Source organism: Gopherus evgoodei, chromosome 20, assembly GCF_007399415.2.
Source record: "Gopherus evgoodei ecotype Sinaloan lineage chromosome 20, rGopEvg1_v1.p, whole genome shotgun sequence".
Taxonomy (NCBI): domain Eukaryota; kingdom Metazoa; phylum Chordata; order Testudines; family Testudinidae; genus Gopherus; species Gopherus evgoodei.
Genome location: NC_044341.1, coordinates 7,772,641 through 7,787,935, shown reverse-complemented (window position 1 = coordinate 7,787,935; position 15,295 = coordinate 7,772,641). Strand labels below are relative to the sequence as shown.

The 15,295-nt window shown below is 52.6% G+C and overlaps 1 protein-coding gene across 1 annotated transcript; it reads left to right on the top strand.

Annotated features, from left to right (window-relative positions):
• Positions 1-745: 745 nt before the first annotated feature.
• On the top strand, positions 746-14,663 carry HPCAL4 (hippocalcin like 4). Its single transcript, XM_030539205.1, has 4 exons — positions 746-906; positions 9,935-10,104; positions 10,987-11,202; positions 12,357-14,663. Exons 2-4 carry the CDS (start codon positions 9,943-9,945, stop codon positions 12,552-12,554), a joined length of 576 nt encoding a protein of 191 aa, XP_030395065.1. The 5' UTR covers positions 746-906; positions 9,935-9,942; the 3' UTR covers positions 12,555-14,663.
• Positions 14,664-15,295: the final 632 nt, after the last annotated feature.

The following is a 15,295-nucleotide window of genomic DNA, read 5'->3' as shown; positions in this document are numbered from 1 at the left end:
GTTAGCCCCTCCTTGGATTATTTAATGCTATGTACCTGGAATGCAGGCCGAGGTGAGGGCAGTGCTGCTGGCTCAGGTGGACATAGGAAGGCGGCCTGGCATGGGGGGTCTGGAGGATGTTCAGGCATGGGGGGGCTGGGAGGAGGGAAAGCACAGCCTCACCCAGGCCAGGAGAGGGACAAGGCGAGCAGAATGGAGAGAAATTCAGGGACCCCCACTGGGGCTGCTTCTGGCAGAGCTAGGGGAAATGTCTGCTCCCCATGGTGGCACAGCAGCACTTTGGGGCAGCCCTGGGTGGCATGGGATGCTGCAATGGGGAGGAACAGCAACCAGGTGTGGTGCAGCTGGCAGGAATCAGCTGCAGAAGAGCTCGGTGTGGGCTCGAAAGCTCGTCTCCCCCCCCCCAGTTGGTCCAATGAAAGGTATTCCCTCCCCCACCTTGCCTCCCTGTAACATCCTGGGACCTGCATCTCTCCCCACCCTATCATGCCCTTATCCGGGAGAAGACAGAGCACAGGAGACCCCATGTCAGCCTGGGAGCCTTGGGAGCAATCTCCCCCCTACTCAGCCAAGCGCCCCTGAGCACAGCGGGCAGGACTCAGCCCCGCAGCCTGCCAGCCTGGGATCACCATCCCAGCCCCACCTGTAGCAGGCTCTGCTGACTGACACTCTCCTCTCCCAATCAGCCTGGCAGCAGAACCAATCCGGCTCCTCCTTTCGGAGCGGGGCGGGGCACATACTGATACAAGCCAGAAGGAGAAGCAGCTCCCAGGCAGATCAGGTGGGGGAAAGCAGGGATCTCTTGAGTGCATGGGCAGGGAGCTTCCTCCTTCTCCTGAGACATCGCACCTGGGGCTGGCACCTCGCTGGGCCAGAGAGACACCTGCATCCCAGGCCACCTCCAAGGTAAGAGGCACCTGGGAGAGTGAGAAATGCTCCTGGGACTCCTACAGTCTCAGTGGCTTTAGGGGACAAAAGGGGTTTGGTAGAAATAAAATGGAGGTTTGGCAATAGCTGATGATCACATAATGTGTTGTGATTAAAGGGGGGGGGCAGTGGGTCTGATCAGCCAGCGGGCCCTGTTATGTGGCCTGCTCTGCTCACCCTCTGTTCTGACCCAGAGCCCCTTGCTGAGTGAGCTTTGTCTGGGGCACCACAGGAGCTGGTCCCAGCCAGGTGTTGTACTAGTGGCATCTATTGCAAAGGTGTCTGTGTAAGTTAGTTGCTTCTCCTGAGGGAGCAAAGAGGCTGGGACTCGGTTCCTTGGCTAATGTGCCCTATAGGCTTCATCTCAGAGCTTGCCCTGTGCTGGCATCAACCCAGAACTCTTGCTGCTCCTTCTGCAAAGTTTCCCACAGCTCTGGCAGTGGGTTTGGTGAGTGTGGCACCTGATCTAAAATCCCAGTGTGGCTGGCAGGCATGGAGAGCCCTGCCTGTGGGAAATGGCAGATGGGCTGGCTCTCAGAAGAGGGCTGTTCTGCATTAAGCCCAGGGGAGCCTCTAAACCTAACCTCAGTCAAAAACCCTTAAGGTTTTTGGGGAGACATGTGCACAGACACCCGTCTCCACCCCATCCCTTTGTTTGCCTCCAGCTAGCAGGTTCGTGCAGTGCAGCGAGGACCGTGTCGTGCTGCAGATCCCAGCAGCGTGATTTTACGAGTGTATGTGGGGGAGGTGGGCTGGGGGGGGGGGACTGTAAGGGTTGTTTTCATTTATGCTTTATTGTATTGGGGGGTAGTAAGAGGATCATTCCTTCACACATACTAGCATGCGCACATGTGCTAGCTAGTTCTTATATGTACCAAAGCTTTAGATTCTCTCCCCTAACCATAAAAGCAGCCATCTTGTCATTGCCAGTGGGAAGGCCCTGGTTTGGGAGGGGATCTCAGTGAGTCCCCTGAGTAACGATTTGGGTAAGAGGTATTGTAAGTGTTGGCGTTGCTATTCTGGAGGCCAGTATCTCCAAAAAACAAAAGTCTGCAATCCAGAGTCCCATGTTCGGTCACAACAACAAGCCAGTTCCCCAGGGCTTCAGCCCACCAGGGTGCCAGCCACAGTGGGTTTTTTTTTCCTTCCCCTGTTCCCCACTGCTTGCAGCAGGTCCCAGGGAGACTTGTTTCATCGAGATTCTGTTATCTTTTGACCAATCAGAACTCTGGAGGCATGTGGGGTGGGTTCTCCTTATCTTGGAGAACCTTCAGAAAGTGCCATTGCAGGACAGAGACTGAACAACATGTAACACGCTCCAGCCCACGGAATGAAGGAGCCCTTTCCAAACCCCACTATGTGCCCGCATCTTTGGATTGCACATGGTGTAATGTGTGTGTCTGTTGCTATGGTTCTTTAACTGTTTGTGCAGCAGCTTGGGTGGGGCCACAATCAATAATTCTACAGCTCCTTTCATCCTGCACAGTCCCACAAGCAACCATGAACGTTTCCACTTAATCCCTTGTTCTGCTGCTCAAGATGTAACTTCCTGCCTCTGGGGTTCGCTCCCCTTCCCTGCACAAAATGGAATTGTCCCAGCCCAGGAAGCCTTTTTAGTCTCTGGCTCTTAAAATGACTCCTGAAGTGTGAACTAGATTGCATCAAATGGCAGCCTCAGAAATATGGCTTTAGTGTCCCTTCTCTTTACATTCCTGTCTCGTGTGTGTGTGTGTACACACACTTGTACACTCCCCTCTGCACACACAATGGATATGAGTGCACAACCTGAATATGCATGTTCCTTCTGTGTTTGTAACCTGGCTAGTTATATTACATACCCAGGTGGTGTTGCACTCCTTACAGACCTACACATGAAATGTTTTCCTGTCTGCCCAAACCCACAGGGCTGAGCACACGCTGCTAACGCCTGTCACCCCTTTCTGTTGCTCCCAGAGTGCTGGCTTAGCTCCTGCTGAATAGGGACCATGCAAATACCGCCCCGTACCCTGTGGCATTCCTCACAACAGGTCTCACTGTTCTGTTATGCAAAGTGTGCCCGCTGAGGCTGACATGGGAACCTCCCTGAGCATCTACTGGGAAGGATTGTCCTTCCTGTCTCTGCACACTGGAGGGGATCCCTCAAGCCCAGCCGTCTCCCTTCCCTTGAACCCACCTGCCCTGCAATTCTTCTGCCTTTGTTCACCGCAATGGCTCTTGCACCAGGAAAATCCTGACTGCATTAGGAGCAGAAGAGTTAATTCTCTCTCCATAGCAGAGCTGCCTGTGCCTAGACTCAACCAGGAACTTGTGGTGATCTGCAGAGGGTCAAAGTCCCACTAAAGGGAAGGAAGTGGGACGCCAGGAGGCTGTCTGAGCCCCACAATCAGAGGGGCTGGAGGAGCAGAACAGCTGTATCCAAGGCCTTTCTCTGACGTTCAGAATCATAAATCTCTGCAGCAAGATGGAAAACACAGAGAATGGAGAATTTCCATGCACTATATGAGTCCAAGAGAATAACTCCTGCACTCTGGCTTCCTGTGTCTAGCAAATACTCGCACCACATCTTTCAGCCCACAGCACTCTGCAGGTTTAAACTGATTTGCTGGTTGTAGCTTGGGATCCTGTCACTTGGCTGCTGAGATGCAGCCACTTCTGGGGTGGAGCATAGCTACTGTGAAACAGCATAATTGCACCACAGTTTAGAAGGAAAACTCAGGCAGGAAAGCGTCTTCCCATTCTGCAGCTGGAGGAATTGGGGAGCATGGAGAAGTGATGTGACTTGCTCAAGGCAGCATGGCTGGAACTAGCACTGCAGTGTTCCTGGCTCCCAGACTTATGCTCTGGCCACTGCTCTCAATTAGAGCTACAGTGGGAAGAAAGGAATTGACCGAAGTCCAGTTTCAGCCAAGGCATGAGTTTAACACTGAACTCTTTCTTTTTCTCTCTCTCTCTCACCCCCCTATCTCCTCTCCGCCCCCCCAAAGAAGCTGTACAATCTTTAACAGCAACAACGAATTGGGACCTTGTTTTGCAAACAGCATGTGAAAAGTGGCATCTCTAGCAGCAGCACCAAGCTGGGATCAGGGCTGGCTCCAGTGATTTTGCCACCCCAAGCAGCCCCCTCCGCCCCCTACTCCTCCCAAAAAAAGTCACGATCGCGATCTGCGGCAGTTCAGCCGGAGGTCCTTCACTCCGAGTGGGAGTGAGCGACCCGCTGCCAAATTGCTGCTGAATACCTGGACGTGCCACCAGCTTGCTAAGCTGGTGCCTAGAGCTGCCCCTGGCTGGGATACGTGACCAGTGTTGGCTCACAAGAATCCTCATAAGCATGTCCTGCACTCTGGTGTTCCCAGGAGATCTCCTACCCAAGTGGTACTGGCCCAGGCCAGTGTAGTTTAGCACATGTGACCTTGTTAGATCCCAGACCCAGGTCGTTAGGCTTTCTGGAGAACAGATGCACTCCCTGTGGCAGTGGCTGTGACCCCTTGTTGTGAAATGGAGCTGGACTGTGAATTTATGCAGGTTTTTAGGAAGACAGGTCTGTGAGCATGCAGCAGGGCCTCACACATTTTCCTGCTTGGAACTTCTCAGACTGAGTCTTGGCATAATAGTGGAGCGGGGATGGGGACACAAGGTGCTTTCCCCTTGGCGTGGACTTTTTTCTCTCTGACACTGCTGGTGCTGGCCATGGAGTGGGTGAAATTGAGCATTGCAGCACTTAATCTCATTCATCAGGACCAAAAGATCCACCCCTTTAAAATATGGGGCAGGCGGCACTGAAGTGAAAGGTGCAGACAGCTTTATGTGAGGGACCCAAAGATCTCAAAAGCCAAGTCTCCGAGGACGAGCACTGGTGGGAGATGTAGAGGGAACCTGGTTTTTTTGCTTTGACCTCCCAGGTGGGACCACTAGCCATGATTTCTTCCCCCCTTCTTCCCTAGAAGGGAGTGATTTAATCTTGTGGGTGTTTTTTCCCTCCCTGAAGCACAAAGGTCTGTGGAAGTAAAAGGCACAGGGGAAAGAGTTGGCTGGTAGCTTCGGGGATGCTGCTACTGTTGGCAACCATCTCTCCACAGTGGAGCTGTTGCCATGGCAACCTCCTCAGCACCAGCTCCTATATGTACCAGAGTAATGAGGAGATTGTGCTCACGCTGAAGGGGGGCAGGGACAAACAGACCTGGGGGAAGGGGGTTGTCACGGAGTCCCCGGGCGATGCTCTGGAACTGCTCCCCACCAAGCCAGTCAGGACTCTGGGGAGCCTCCTCCCCCTTGGAGCAGACTTGTTCAGGGCAAGAAGCTCACAAGTTTTCACCTCCTGGGTCTCTCCTTGGAGCATTCAGCATCCTCTGCCCCTCCGTGTGCTTCCCACAGCGAGTCCACCCCAGCGGGGTCCTGGGGAAGCCACCGGGTTCTGCACCCCCACTTTGCAGTCAGACGTGACTCTCAGCCAGCCAGTAACACAGAGGTTTATTCGATGACAAGAACAGGGTCTAAAACAGAGCTTGTAGATACAGCGAACCGGACCCCTCGGCTGGGTCCATTCTGGGGGGCAGTGAGCCAGACCCCCAGGTCTGCCCTCCACCCTTGACCCCAGCCAGCTCCAGACTAACAACTCCTCCCAGTCCCTCCTCTCTGCTCAGCTCCTTTCCCGGGCCAGGAGGTCACCTGATCCCTTTGTCTCCAACACCTTCAGCTGGCACCTTTGCAGAGGAGGGGCCCAGGCCATCAGTTGCTGGGAGACAGAGTGCCAGGCATTTAGGTGCACTAGCCCTTTGCTCTGCCAGATACTTAAGACCTGCCTAGGGTACACTGAGGCACCAACACAGTATTCAGAGAAAACATTAAGAACATTCCCAGTTCGTCACAGGGGTGGCTCGGCTTCTGTCCCCTCACAGCTGCGCCTCCCTATGCCAGACCCAGGTGGGGATGCCTGAGACGGACCAGGAATTTGGGCAGTGTCTGCTCCACTTGGGCCTGGAGATAGTCCAGTGGGGGGAAGAGTGTAGAGGTAGTGGTTTTGGGGGGAGGTGAAGCTGCATTGACATGCCCCTCTGTTGCGTGTGTCAGGGAAGGAGTAAATGTGTTGCTTGTGCATTGGGTGAAGTTGCAGGGATGGGAAGTCACTGGCGGGGGCAGTCCCCCAAAAATCAGGAGGGAAAATAGACAAGAAAGAGACCCAAGCTAGGGCAAGGCCAGGTTCTTCATGATGCTAAGGGCCTTCAGCTCCTGTTGAGGTCTGTGGCAGTTGAGACCCTCGGCTCGGGGATGCCGAGAAGGATTGGGATGGGTGCAGTTTGTGAGTGAGATTGGCTGCAACTGTTCTGGAGTGTGGCAGGCAGGGGCCATCGAGGAGTGGGGGAGCTCCAGAAAGCGAAGCTGGGAATTCCCAAACAGAGGTTCTTGAAACATCCGAACTCTGCTTAGAGATCCTTCTGCTCTGTCTAAGCAAAATGCCCATGGCAGGGCAGGAATCCCAAGGCTGTTGCTTTGTTCTAGCCTGTTCGTGCAGTAAAGGTATTGAGGTGGGCACCAGGTAGAATACGAACCCTAAATTCCACCTGCAGAGTAGGAAGAGCAGTAACTGAGTGGTTTGGTGCATTTAGGCCCTGAGGGAGAGCTCCCTCCAGAGGAGATGAGGGAATCTGCATCATATGGTGTCCTGAGTGGGTCCCTGTCACTAGCAGCAGGTCTCTTTCCAACCAGTAACTCTGTGGGATCAGCTCTGAGCTTAGAGATGAAATGTTAGTGCCAAGCATGCAGTTGCTGGTGTTCTGCCTTCTGTTCCCAAATGGTGCCGCAGTGTCCCATAATAAAATCCCCATGTCTTCAGTCCCCTCCCCACCCACCTCAACCTCTGGCCCATGTGTGCTGGAGCAAAATCCACCTCTGCTGAGAAACCTGCTGAGGTTCAAGGAGTGACTTAAAGACATGGGCTGGGTAGAGCTTACGGTCTTCCAGGAGCCTGCTTCTCCCCCTCCAGCAGTTCTCCACCATGCTTCATCGGGAGAGAGTGATAAGCAGAGAGTGAGTGGTTTGAGCAAGGCAGCTGTTGAGTTGGAGGGTGAACTTGGCTTAGTGTAATTGGGAACTTCTTCTCTTGTTCAGCAATGGGGCAATCCCTGTGTCATACTTGGGGGGGCATCTGAAATCAAAGGACCCAAGGACATCTCCTCTCCCAGGCCCTGACCTTGCTGAAGTTTAAACTTGCAGATCTAGATGCCTACATTTATTGTCTCCAATTGCTCAACATCAAAAATCATTGGAAGAGAACACTGCAGCAGGGGACTAGACGCCTGACACACCTTCTCTTGTGCAGGGTGGGACGGTCCCTCCACCAGCCAGCTCTGCTTACAGGGTGAGTTCTCTTCCTGCATGCCTGATTGCACGGTATCCAGGACGCAGAGACATCAACATCCGTATCGAGAGATTAGACAACTGGCCTGTGATCCCAAACGAGGTTGGCTCAGCCTCTGATCTTCACTGAAATCAACGGCAAAACTTCTGTTGATAGCACTGAGGCACTTGTCAGCTCTGTCACTTCTGTAGACAGACGGTTGCAGGTTCAAGTCCCACCCTGTGGCTTGGGCTTGGAACTAATAGAGAAGCAGGAAGGCACTGTGCTGCTGACGTCTGTGCTAGGAAGGAGCATCATTTATTTGTGAGCATTTTGAGACTGTCGTCAGTGACAGTCTCTCTCTTCTCTTGGGGCAAGGAACAAGATGTCCTGGGTTTCCCAGGCCAGTACAGGAAGAGGCAGGCATGAAGGGGGAGACAGAGGAGTGCCAAAGCAGATGTCTGTAAATCACTGGCACTTGAAGTGCCATATTTTGGAAGATGCATCAAACTGAGATCTGGGCTTGTCTGTTGTTCTGGTCTGTCTCCTGGTGAACTTAAACATCCAATTTTCTTTAATCTTTTTGAGCGTACAAGGTAACACCAGTGTCCTCCTGGCCAACCATCTGCCATTCGATTAAACAGCAAATAACCCAGGCTGTGCAGGAGTGATTGCTGAAACCTAGGCAGATTCTTTTTTGGCCTAGGCAGTCCCTGACTTGCCAGGATTGTGCTTCTCTAGGCATTGCCGTGGGAGAGCCTGGGCATGAAAGGAGCTGCATGAAAGCAAGTGCTATTTTTATGAAGGGCTGACTGATGCAGACAGGCAAATGTCAGAGCTGCCCCAGCAGCACCTTTGAAATCATGGCCTCGACCGTACTACAGCCCAATGTAACACGCTTGCTAAATGTCGCCCTCTGCTGGTTAGAGCACAAAGGATGAGAGCCTACTACTACTTGCTCACGAATTTACTCCCTTTTTGCTCAGTTGGTAGAGGTATCTGCTTTAGAATTGGAAGTCTTGAGCTCTGTCTTGGGACCTATGTCTGGGGTGGTTGTGACCTCTTTGGACCCTCTCCTCTGCTTCCTAGTTAACCTCCCACAGTGGGGTTTGGCATCCATCATTAGAATTCATTAGACACTGGTTCCCCGCCCAGGAATTCATCACCGTAAATACTTTGCTGTTATATTGCACCTGTCATATAGGAATCTCAAAGCATTTGCCAGGCACTCATTAAGACTAACAGTGCTCCACTTGGAGAGGTATAACAGCTGTTCTATAGATGGGGAAACTGAGGCACAAAGGCTGACCTGTGACTTGCCTGAGCTTGCAGAGCAATGCAGAGTCATGAATAGAAGTCAGAAATCATGCCTCCCTGCTCTGACCACAGCAAACAGCACCAGATTATTATCCATAGCGACTCATATTTTCCTGCAGTCTCTTTGTTCCCTGAACCCTTCCCTCTGGATCTAGTCTATTGACACTTGCATCAGGAGGAAAAAGCAGCCAGTCTTGTGTGGAGAAGGGGTGTGTGTTCTGGGTGGGGAGATGTCTCAAATTCCACCCTATGTCAGTGCTGGCAACATTCCACTCTCTGGAATTCTTAGATGTGGCCAAGCACACGCCTATTGGACTAAAAGGTGGATCGGTCTGTCTGAGCAAAGTAATGGTGGGGGGCAGACCCTCAGGATTGCCAAACCCAAACATTCAAAAACCACAAACTTTGGCTTAAATTACAAGATTTTTCTCTAAACTTGGGCTTCTGTTTCTTTGCCTGCTTGGTTCCAAGCTTCTTGGGCTACGCTGAAGTGACACATTTCAAGCTCTTCCTCTGTCTCCAGGAGGGCTAGAAATGTACTTTTAAAAAAAAAAAAAAACAACAAATTCTTCTGTGCTCATGGGACTGCAGGCACCAGGGCTTCAACTTCAACCTCAAATATCAGGAGTCTCCCAGTAAACCCAGGAGAGTAGCCTTCTCAGCTGCTCCTGAAGCCTATCTTACACTGTGGCAGGTGCCGTGAGACAGAGTCACTGGGTGCTGAGGTTTTACTGGCCATGAGGGCAGGTGCCAATGACTGGTAGGTGGGGTGTTGGCCAAGGTCTGTCTCATGGTGTCCAGACAAGACTTGAAAGTGAGTGGTGTCAGATGGTGCTCCTGGGGTCAGCTGTTGAGTCTCTTCTCTGTAGGAGCCAGGATGCCCCTTGTCACAAATGCTACTGCAAGTGTTGCTGGTTAAGGCCCAAAGAGACATGGTTAGCATGGAAACATCCACGCCGCAAACAACCCCACTGAGTGGTGGGGAGGGCAGGCAGATTTTCTCAGGGCTTTGAGCTATGTGAGAGGTGGCTAGTGAGTCACATTCATCAGTCACAGGCTTTTCCAGTAGCGTTTGTCTCCTCTGAAATGTTGGTAATGTTGATACTTGATGCTTCCAAGACCTTTGACAATGTCAGTGTTCTGTACAAAGCTTAACTAGCGAACCCTCCCATACACACCCATGAGGCTGGTCAGCATGATTACCGTCATTTTGCAGAGTGGGGGAAACTGAGGCATGGAGATGAAGAGACGTGTCAGTGGCACAGTTGGGAAGGGAGCCCAGGAATTCCTGTCTCTCAGCCCTCTCCCTAACACTGTCAGTGCTTCAGCATCTAGGAACTGTGCTGTTCTTTCCAGAGTCCGTGATGGGAAAACACAACAGTAAGCTGGCCCCCGAGATGCTGGATGACCTGGTGAGAAGCACAGAGTTCAGTGAGCAAGAGCTAAAGCAATGGTACAAGGGCTTCCTGAAGGACTGTCCCACCGGCATCCTCAACCTGGATGAATTCCAGCAGCTCTACATCAAGGTACACGGGAGGGAGGAAGATGGTCAGTGTTGGGTGGATGGGGGCAGGCGCTGAGTGAGCTGCTGGGAAACATGGGGCTACGACTGTTTAAAAGGCTGCATTTGGTAACTCGCTGAGACAACTAACGCCTCTGGGTGAAGGGAGTGCTAGACCAGCCAGAGGTCCAAGAGCACCACTGAACCGTCTCATTCACTGGTGGTGCTGTATGGACTCTGACCTCTCAGCAGAGCTTTATGGTTAGGGTGAAACTGGGACTCACTGCTGGCCGTGGCTGGCTCAGCACAGCCTGAGGGATGGATTGTTCTTGCAAAGCTCTTGGGGATCTCCCTCTGCTAGCAGAATCCTGGGCTGGAGCCACAGAACCCAGACCGTGCTCTAAGCTACCGAATGTTTGATTGTTCCTTCCGAGTCCAATCGGTGCAAGACCATAACACCCCCTGCCCCCAAAAAAGCTTCTTTGCTACCCTCTATATGCAGGCTGAGACATGCCCTGAATGTGTCTCCTCAAGTATGTGATTGCCCTGGTGTTTTCCCCACACCCCTTTCTCTGCAGTGATAAAGTGGCCATATTTAGACTTAAGATTCCCTTAAACTTTAGATAAGCCTCTTACTATAGTGGGGGGCGGGGGAGGGTAAAGAAGTCCTCTAAAGTTCTTTCCTCCAGCCAGGCCTTCACAGTTTTGTGGCTAGAATCAAACAGGTCCAAATCTTACTCCTTTTCCCCCCTGGCTGTTATGTCTAAGTTGATGCACTCTCTCGCTCTCTATTAAAAATACTGAGTCTGTGTGTATCTGTCTCTAAGCAGCAACGAACCCCGTATGCTCCCTTGCACCATAGGTCCTCTGTCTCTAGATCTCTTGCTAGCCTCTTCTCACCCTGCAGTTTTTCCCATATGGAGATGCTTCCAAGTTTGCCCAGCACGCCTTCCGCACGTTTGATAAGAATGGTGATGGGACGATCGACTTCCGGGAGTTCATCTGTGCCCTGTCCGTCACCTCCAGGGGAAGCTTTGAACAGAAGCTGAACTGGGCCTTTGAGATGTATGACCTAGATGGAGACGGGAAGATAACCCGCTTGGAGATGCTAGAAATAATTGAGGTATTGGAATGCACTGGCCTCTCTGCCACTGTGAAGACAGTGGGATCAAAGCTGCTGCAGTGGGCTGGTTCTGATCATCAGCCCCAGCAGTGATGGGAGGCTGGAGAGTGGGACCAAGGGACTAGAATAGAAGCCCCTTAGAAAAAACTGCAGCTCATGAGTGTCCAAACTCAAAAACAACTCATGTAAACCAAGCCCCAAACCATAGATGATAAAGACCCTTGGCCCCTAGTGGTAAATCCATCTCCTGCAGAACATTAGCCCTTCCTATGTCCCTCCCAAGAGCTAAGTCCCCATGCTCGATCACAGAATCACCTCTGGCAATGAATGCCCTGCCTCGGGTGCAGACTGGACCGTGAAGCCATGCGGGGCCAGATCTGCTGGCACTAATTGATGCAGCTCTGTGCTGATTGGAATGGCACCAGGTTACGTCAGCAGACAGCCTGGCCCACAGGCACTGCAGCAGGGGAAGAGAGACTGGCAGGTGGGTATGTCTACTCTGCAGCCTAGGGCGTAACTTTTGGCACAAGCGAAGCTACCTGCACTAGCACACTGCAAAATAGCTGTGTACTCATGGCTATACGAGAGGTGGTCCAGGGTAGCCACCTGATACAATCACACCTGTCCCCTCGCATGTACTTACTTTGTCAGTGCACTGGCTCAGTCCAAACTAGTGCTGGTGTAGTTACTCAAGCTGGAAGTTACCCATGGCTGCATAGATCTAGCCAGGAGGTGTGTCTATGCTGCAGTCAGTAAGGTGTGACTGCAGTGTGTGTCGACCCACCTGAGCTACACTGAAGCTTGCTCAAGGAACAGCAGCAGCAGGGGTGGGGACCGTTCAGGTAGGTGGGCAGGCAGGGCTTCAGGTGACGGGGTGGCTGGTAGCACAGGTAGGCCTACCCTTTAATCCAGGTAGCATGGCTAATAGTGGCTGTGTGGCTATGGCGGCACGGGCTAGTTCCCTGTGCTGTGCTATTGTTACTTGTGCTAGCTGGATTAAAACTAACTTGGGTACACCTATCTGTTCTGCAACCACCCCTTCACTTGCTGTGTGGACCCGCTCAGCCCTGCCCCCGCTAGCATGGTGTTACCGTGGTGCAGAAGGGGCCCTCCTGGGTACTTCACCCCTCTTCCCTCTGTCCTTCATGCCTCAGGCCATTTACAAGATGGTGGGGACAGTCATCATGATGAGAATGAACCAGGATGGGCTGACACCCCAGCAGCGGGTTGACAAGATCTTCACCAAGATGGACAAGGACAAGGATGACCAGATCACCCTGGAGGAGTTCAAGGAAGCTGCCAAGAGCGACCCCTCTATTGTCCTCCTCCTGCAGTGTGACATGCAGAAATAGAGGTTTCCCCGCAGACTCCAGCTGGACTGCCCAAGGCCGCGTGCCCCAGCATACCGGTTACCGCCCTCCCTGCCACCTTGTACCCAGCCCCTGCTTCCCAGAGCTGTGCACTCAGCTGCCTGGGGCAGAGTTCATTCTGCTTGCAGCCTTCCACTTCCTAACCTCTACATCCCACTCCCTGAGTGCCCCCGAAGGGACTGCCTGAGCCATGTGCCATGTTAGAACCCTCTGAACAACTCCCACCCATCCCTCTAACCCCACAGCCCATCCCTTATGGATCCACCCTGGGATCATGCTGCCAGGAGCGCATCTGCTCTTCTTTCCCCGCCTAGCCCCCATACCAGCTTAAGCCTCCTCAGTACTTAAATCCCCCCACCCCAGACCTCTGAAGTGGCCTGTCCAAGGCAGTGTTCACCCCATAACTGACATCAAGCCTTCTGGCTCCCCCCAAATGCTGCTTTCTCATCCCTAGTTTGCTAGTTTCAAACAGCCCAGCTGGGGCTGTAGGAACTGGAATTCCCCCCCTCCCATTTAACCTGATTCCTGGTGATGCCCCAACTAGCTTGTTGCCGTACCCCTTGCTGTCAGTCCTGACCGTCTCTTCCCTCCCCCACATGATGTACCCCAGTCTATGGAGCCCCAAATTGAACTAGCCAGAACCGGGCCCTGACAGGATAGCTTCTGAGCTCCATGCCCTGGGCCCCAGTCCTCAGCCTCACAAGACAGTTGCTGTCCTGCAGTCTCTGCCTCTCCTTTCACTGCTGTCAGCAGCCAGCGGTGCTTGCAGGGCTCCCATTGGTAAGGCACTTGCAGCGTTGAGACATTTAGAGAGAACGGATTCTGCTGCCTCCTACCATATGGTGCAGCTGTAAAACCCCAGAGTGCCGCGTTCTGTCTGGCTAACGAGGAGCATTGCAGAGCCAGCAGCTTTGGGGTTCAGATGTGTTTTCATGCACCCCTTTCTTCATCTTGAAATTAATCTATATTTAAAGTGCCCCCTCTGCTCCCCAGGCCAACCAGAAATCAAAGCAACCCTCGAATGCAGGCATTCTCAGTGGGCTAAGGAAGGAGCTATTGGTGCTGTATGCTCCTGTCAGAGGCAGCCCTGGAGTCGAGGCATTGCACAGCTCATCTCCAGAGTCCCTTTTCCTGTTGCCTTGGTGTGTTGGGGCTGGTCCCGTGTTCAAATTGCTCTTGTCTGCCTGGGTCCGAGGGAGGCCAGAACTGAGCAGACATCTCGCTGTTAACATGAACACCCACCACAGCACTAGTGCAGGTTCGTGGAAGCAAGTTCCTTGTGATTTGGGTGGGGTGGGTTTGTCATTGATGGTAAGGACAGGCTTTAGTCCTCTGCTGTGGGTGGAGTACAGAGATTCTGCCTGTTGGTGGCATTGCTAGGGGTGGGTATTTTCTGGCTTAATCTCCTTGTGGCAGGAAGAGTCTAGGCCAGTCTAATTTAGCTGGAAGAGACTGACTTGATTTCTGTTTTGAGTCCTGGGGAGCAGATGCGACACCAAGTGCAGCAGGGCGGAGGGACAACCCGCAGTGCAGGAAAGAGTGCCATGCATTGCTCAGCACTCACGTGACCTTTGCAGCTGGGTAGCAGTGTTGACTCTCTGCAGCGGCAACCCATCTGGAGAGGGTATAAAATGAGGGGTGGGTTGAGGGGAAAGATCAAGGGGGCTGTCTGGAGCTGGAGGACAACCGCACAGCTGTGATGGGGTGAAATGTGGTGAGAGTCTGGGTCCGGGATGGTGGTGGAGGGTGCACGCACACACATACACAGTGGTGGATTGTGGGAGAGACATGGGGAGCAGCAGAACAGCTGGGATCAGGTGGTGATTGTGGTCTCCACAAGGACCTATCCAGCCGGGGGGTTGCTTCACAGAGTAGGTTTGAGGGCCTGGGAATGATTTCATGAGACACTTTTTAACTGCATCTCCCCTCCCTAGCCTGCCACCTCTGCCCTTCTCCAACCCCAGGACAGTTGTTTGTTCACAGATGTGTATCTAGTCTCCTCGTTGTGGATTTGATTATTGTAATAACTGTTAGGAAGCCGTGGAGTTGTCTATATATTTTTTTAACTGAAAAATAAAATGTGTCCCACAAGGGTTTTCACGGAGCAGTTATTAGTGATGCCGGGGCAGCGTAACCGCCTCTAGGTCACCCATTCGCCTGCTGCAGTAATAACCAACATCAGCTTGGTTTCTCCCGTGGCTTTTGCTTCTCAATAGTTGACAAAATTCTGACAACTGCACCAGGCTCCAGCCTGTTGTCCATTCCTCCTGCTGCTGTGCATGCTGGGATGGGCTGTTCCACCTGGAGCGAGACTGATGAAGGATTTGTGAAAGGGCCAGACCCCAGGATGTTACGTGACTCCTTCTAGAATCATTGTTGGGTTCTTCCAGCCCCGGGAGCTGCAGCCAGCTACAGGCCTGAGGTGAGGAGTTAACAGAGGTAAGAATCCTTAACTCCATCCAAGAGAGGGAGGTGGGTTGATGTGGGCAGCAAAAGATTTCTCGCTAGACACCCCCCAAAGAACTCGTCCAATGTACTGAGTGATTAGCTTGGGTTACCGGGCTCTTCAGATATCCTGGGGACCTGCACATCCTGGCCTGGGAAGCATCTTAGATGAAGCTGATGGGCTCACCCCGCCCTGTAAGTAAGGTTAGTGGCAGCTGAGTGAAAGGGGACAGTCTTTTCCCTCAGGCAACTTCCTCCAGTTTGTTTGCTTTGGTATT

Coding starts and splice junctions, on each gene's coding strand:
- HPCAL4 (XM_030539205.1), top strand. CDS start 9,943: ATGGGAAAACACAACAGTAAGCTGGCCCCCGAGATGCTGGATGACCTG. Junction 10,105..10,986: donor TCCAGCAGCTCTACATCAAG/GTACACGGGAGG, acceptor CTCACCCTGCAG/TTTTTCCCATATGGAGATGC. Junction 11,203..12,356: donor AGATGCTAGAAATAATTGAG/GTATTGGAATGC, acceptor TTCATGCCTCAG/GCCATTTACAAGATGGTGGG.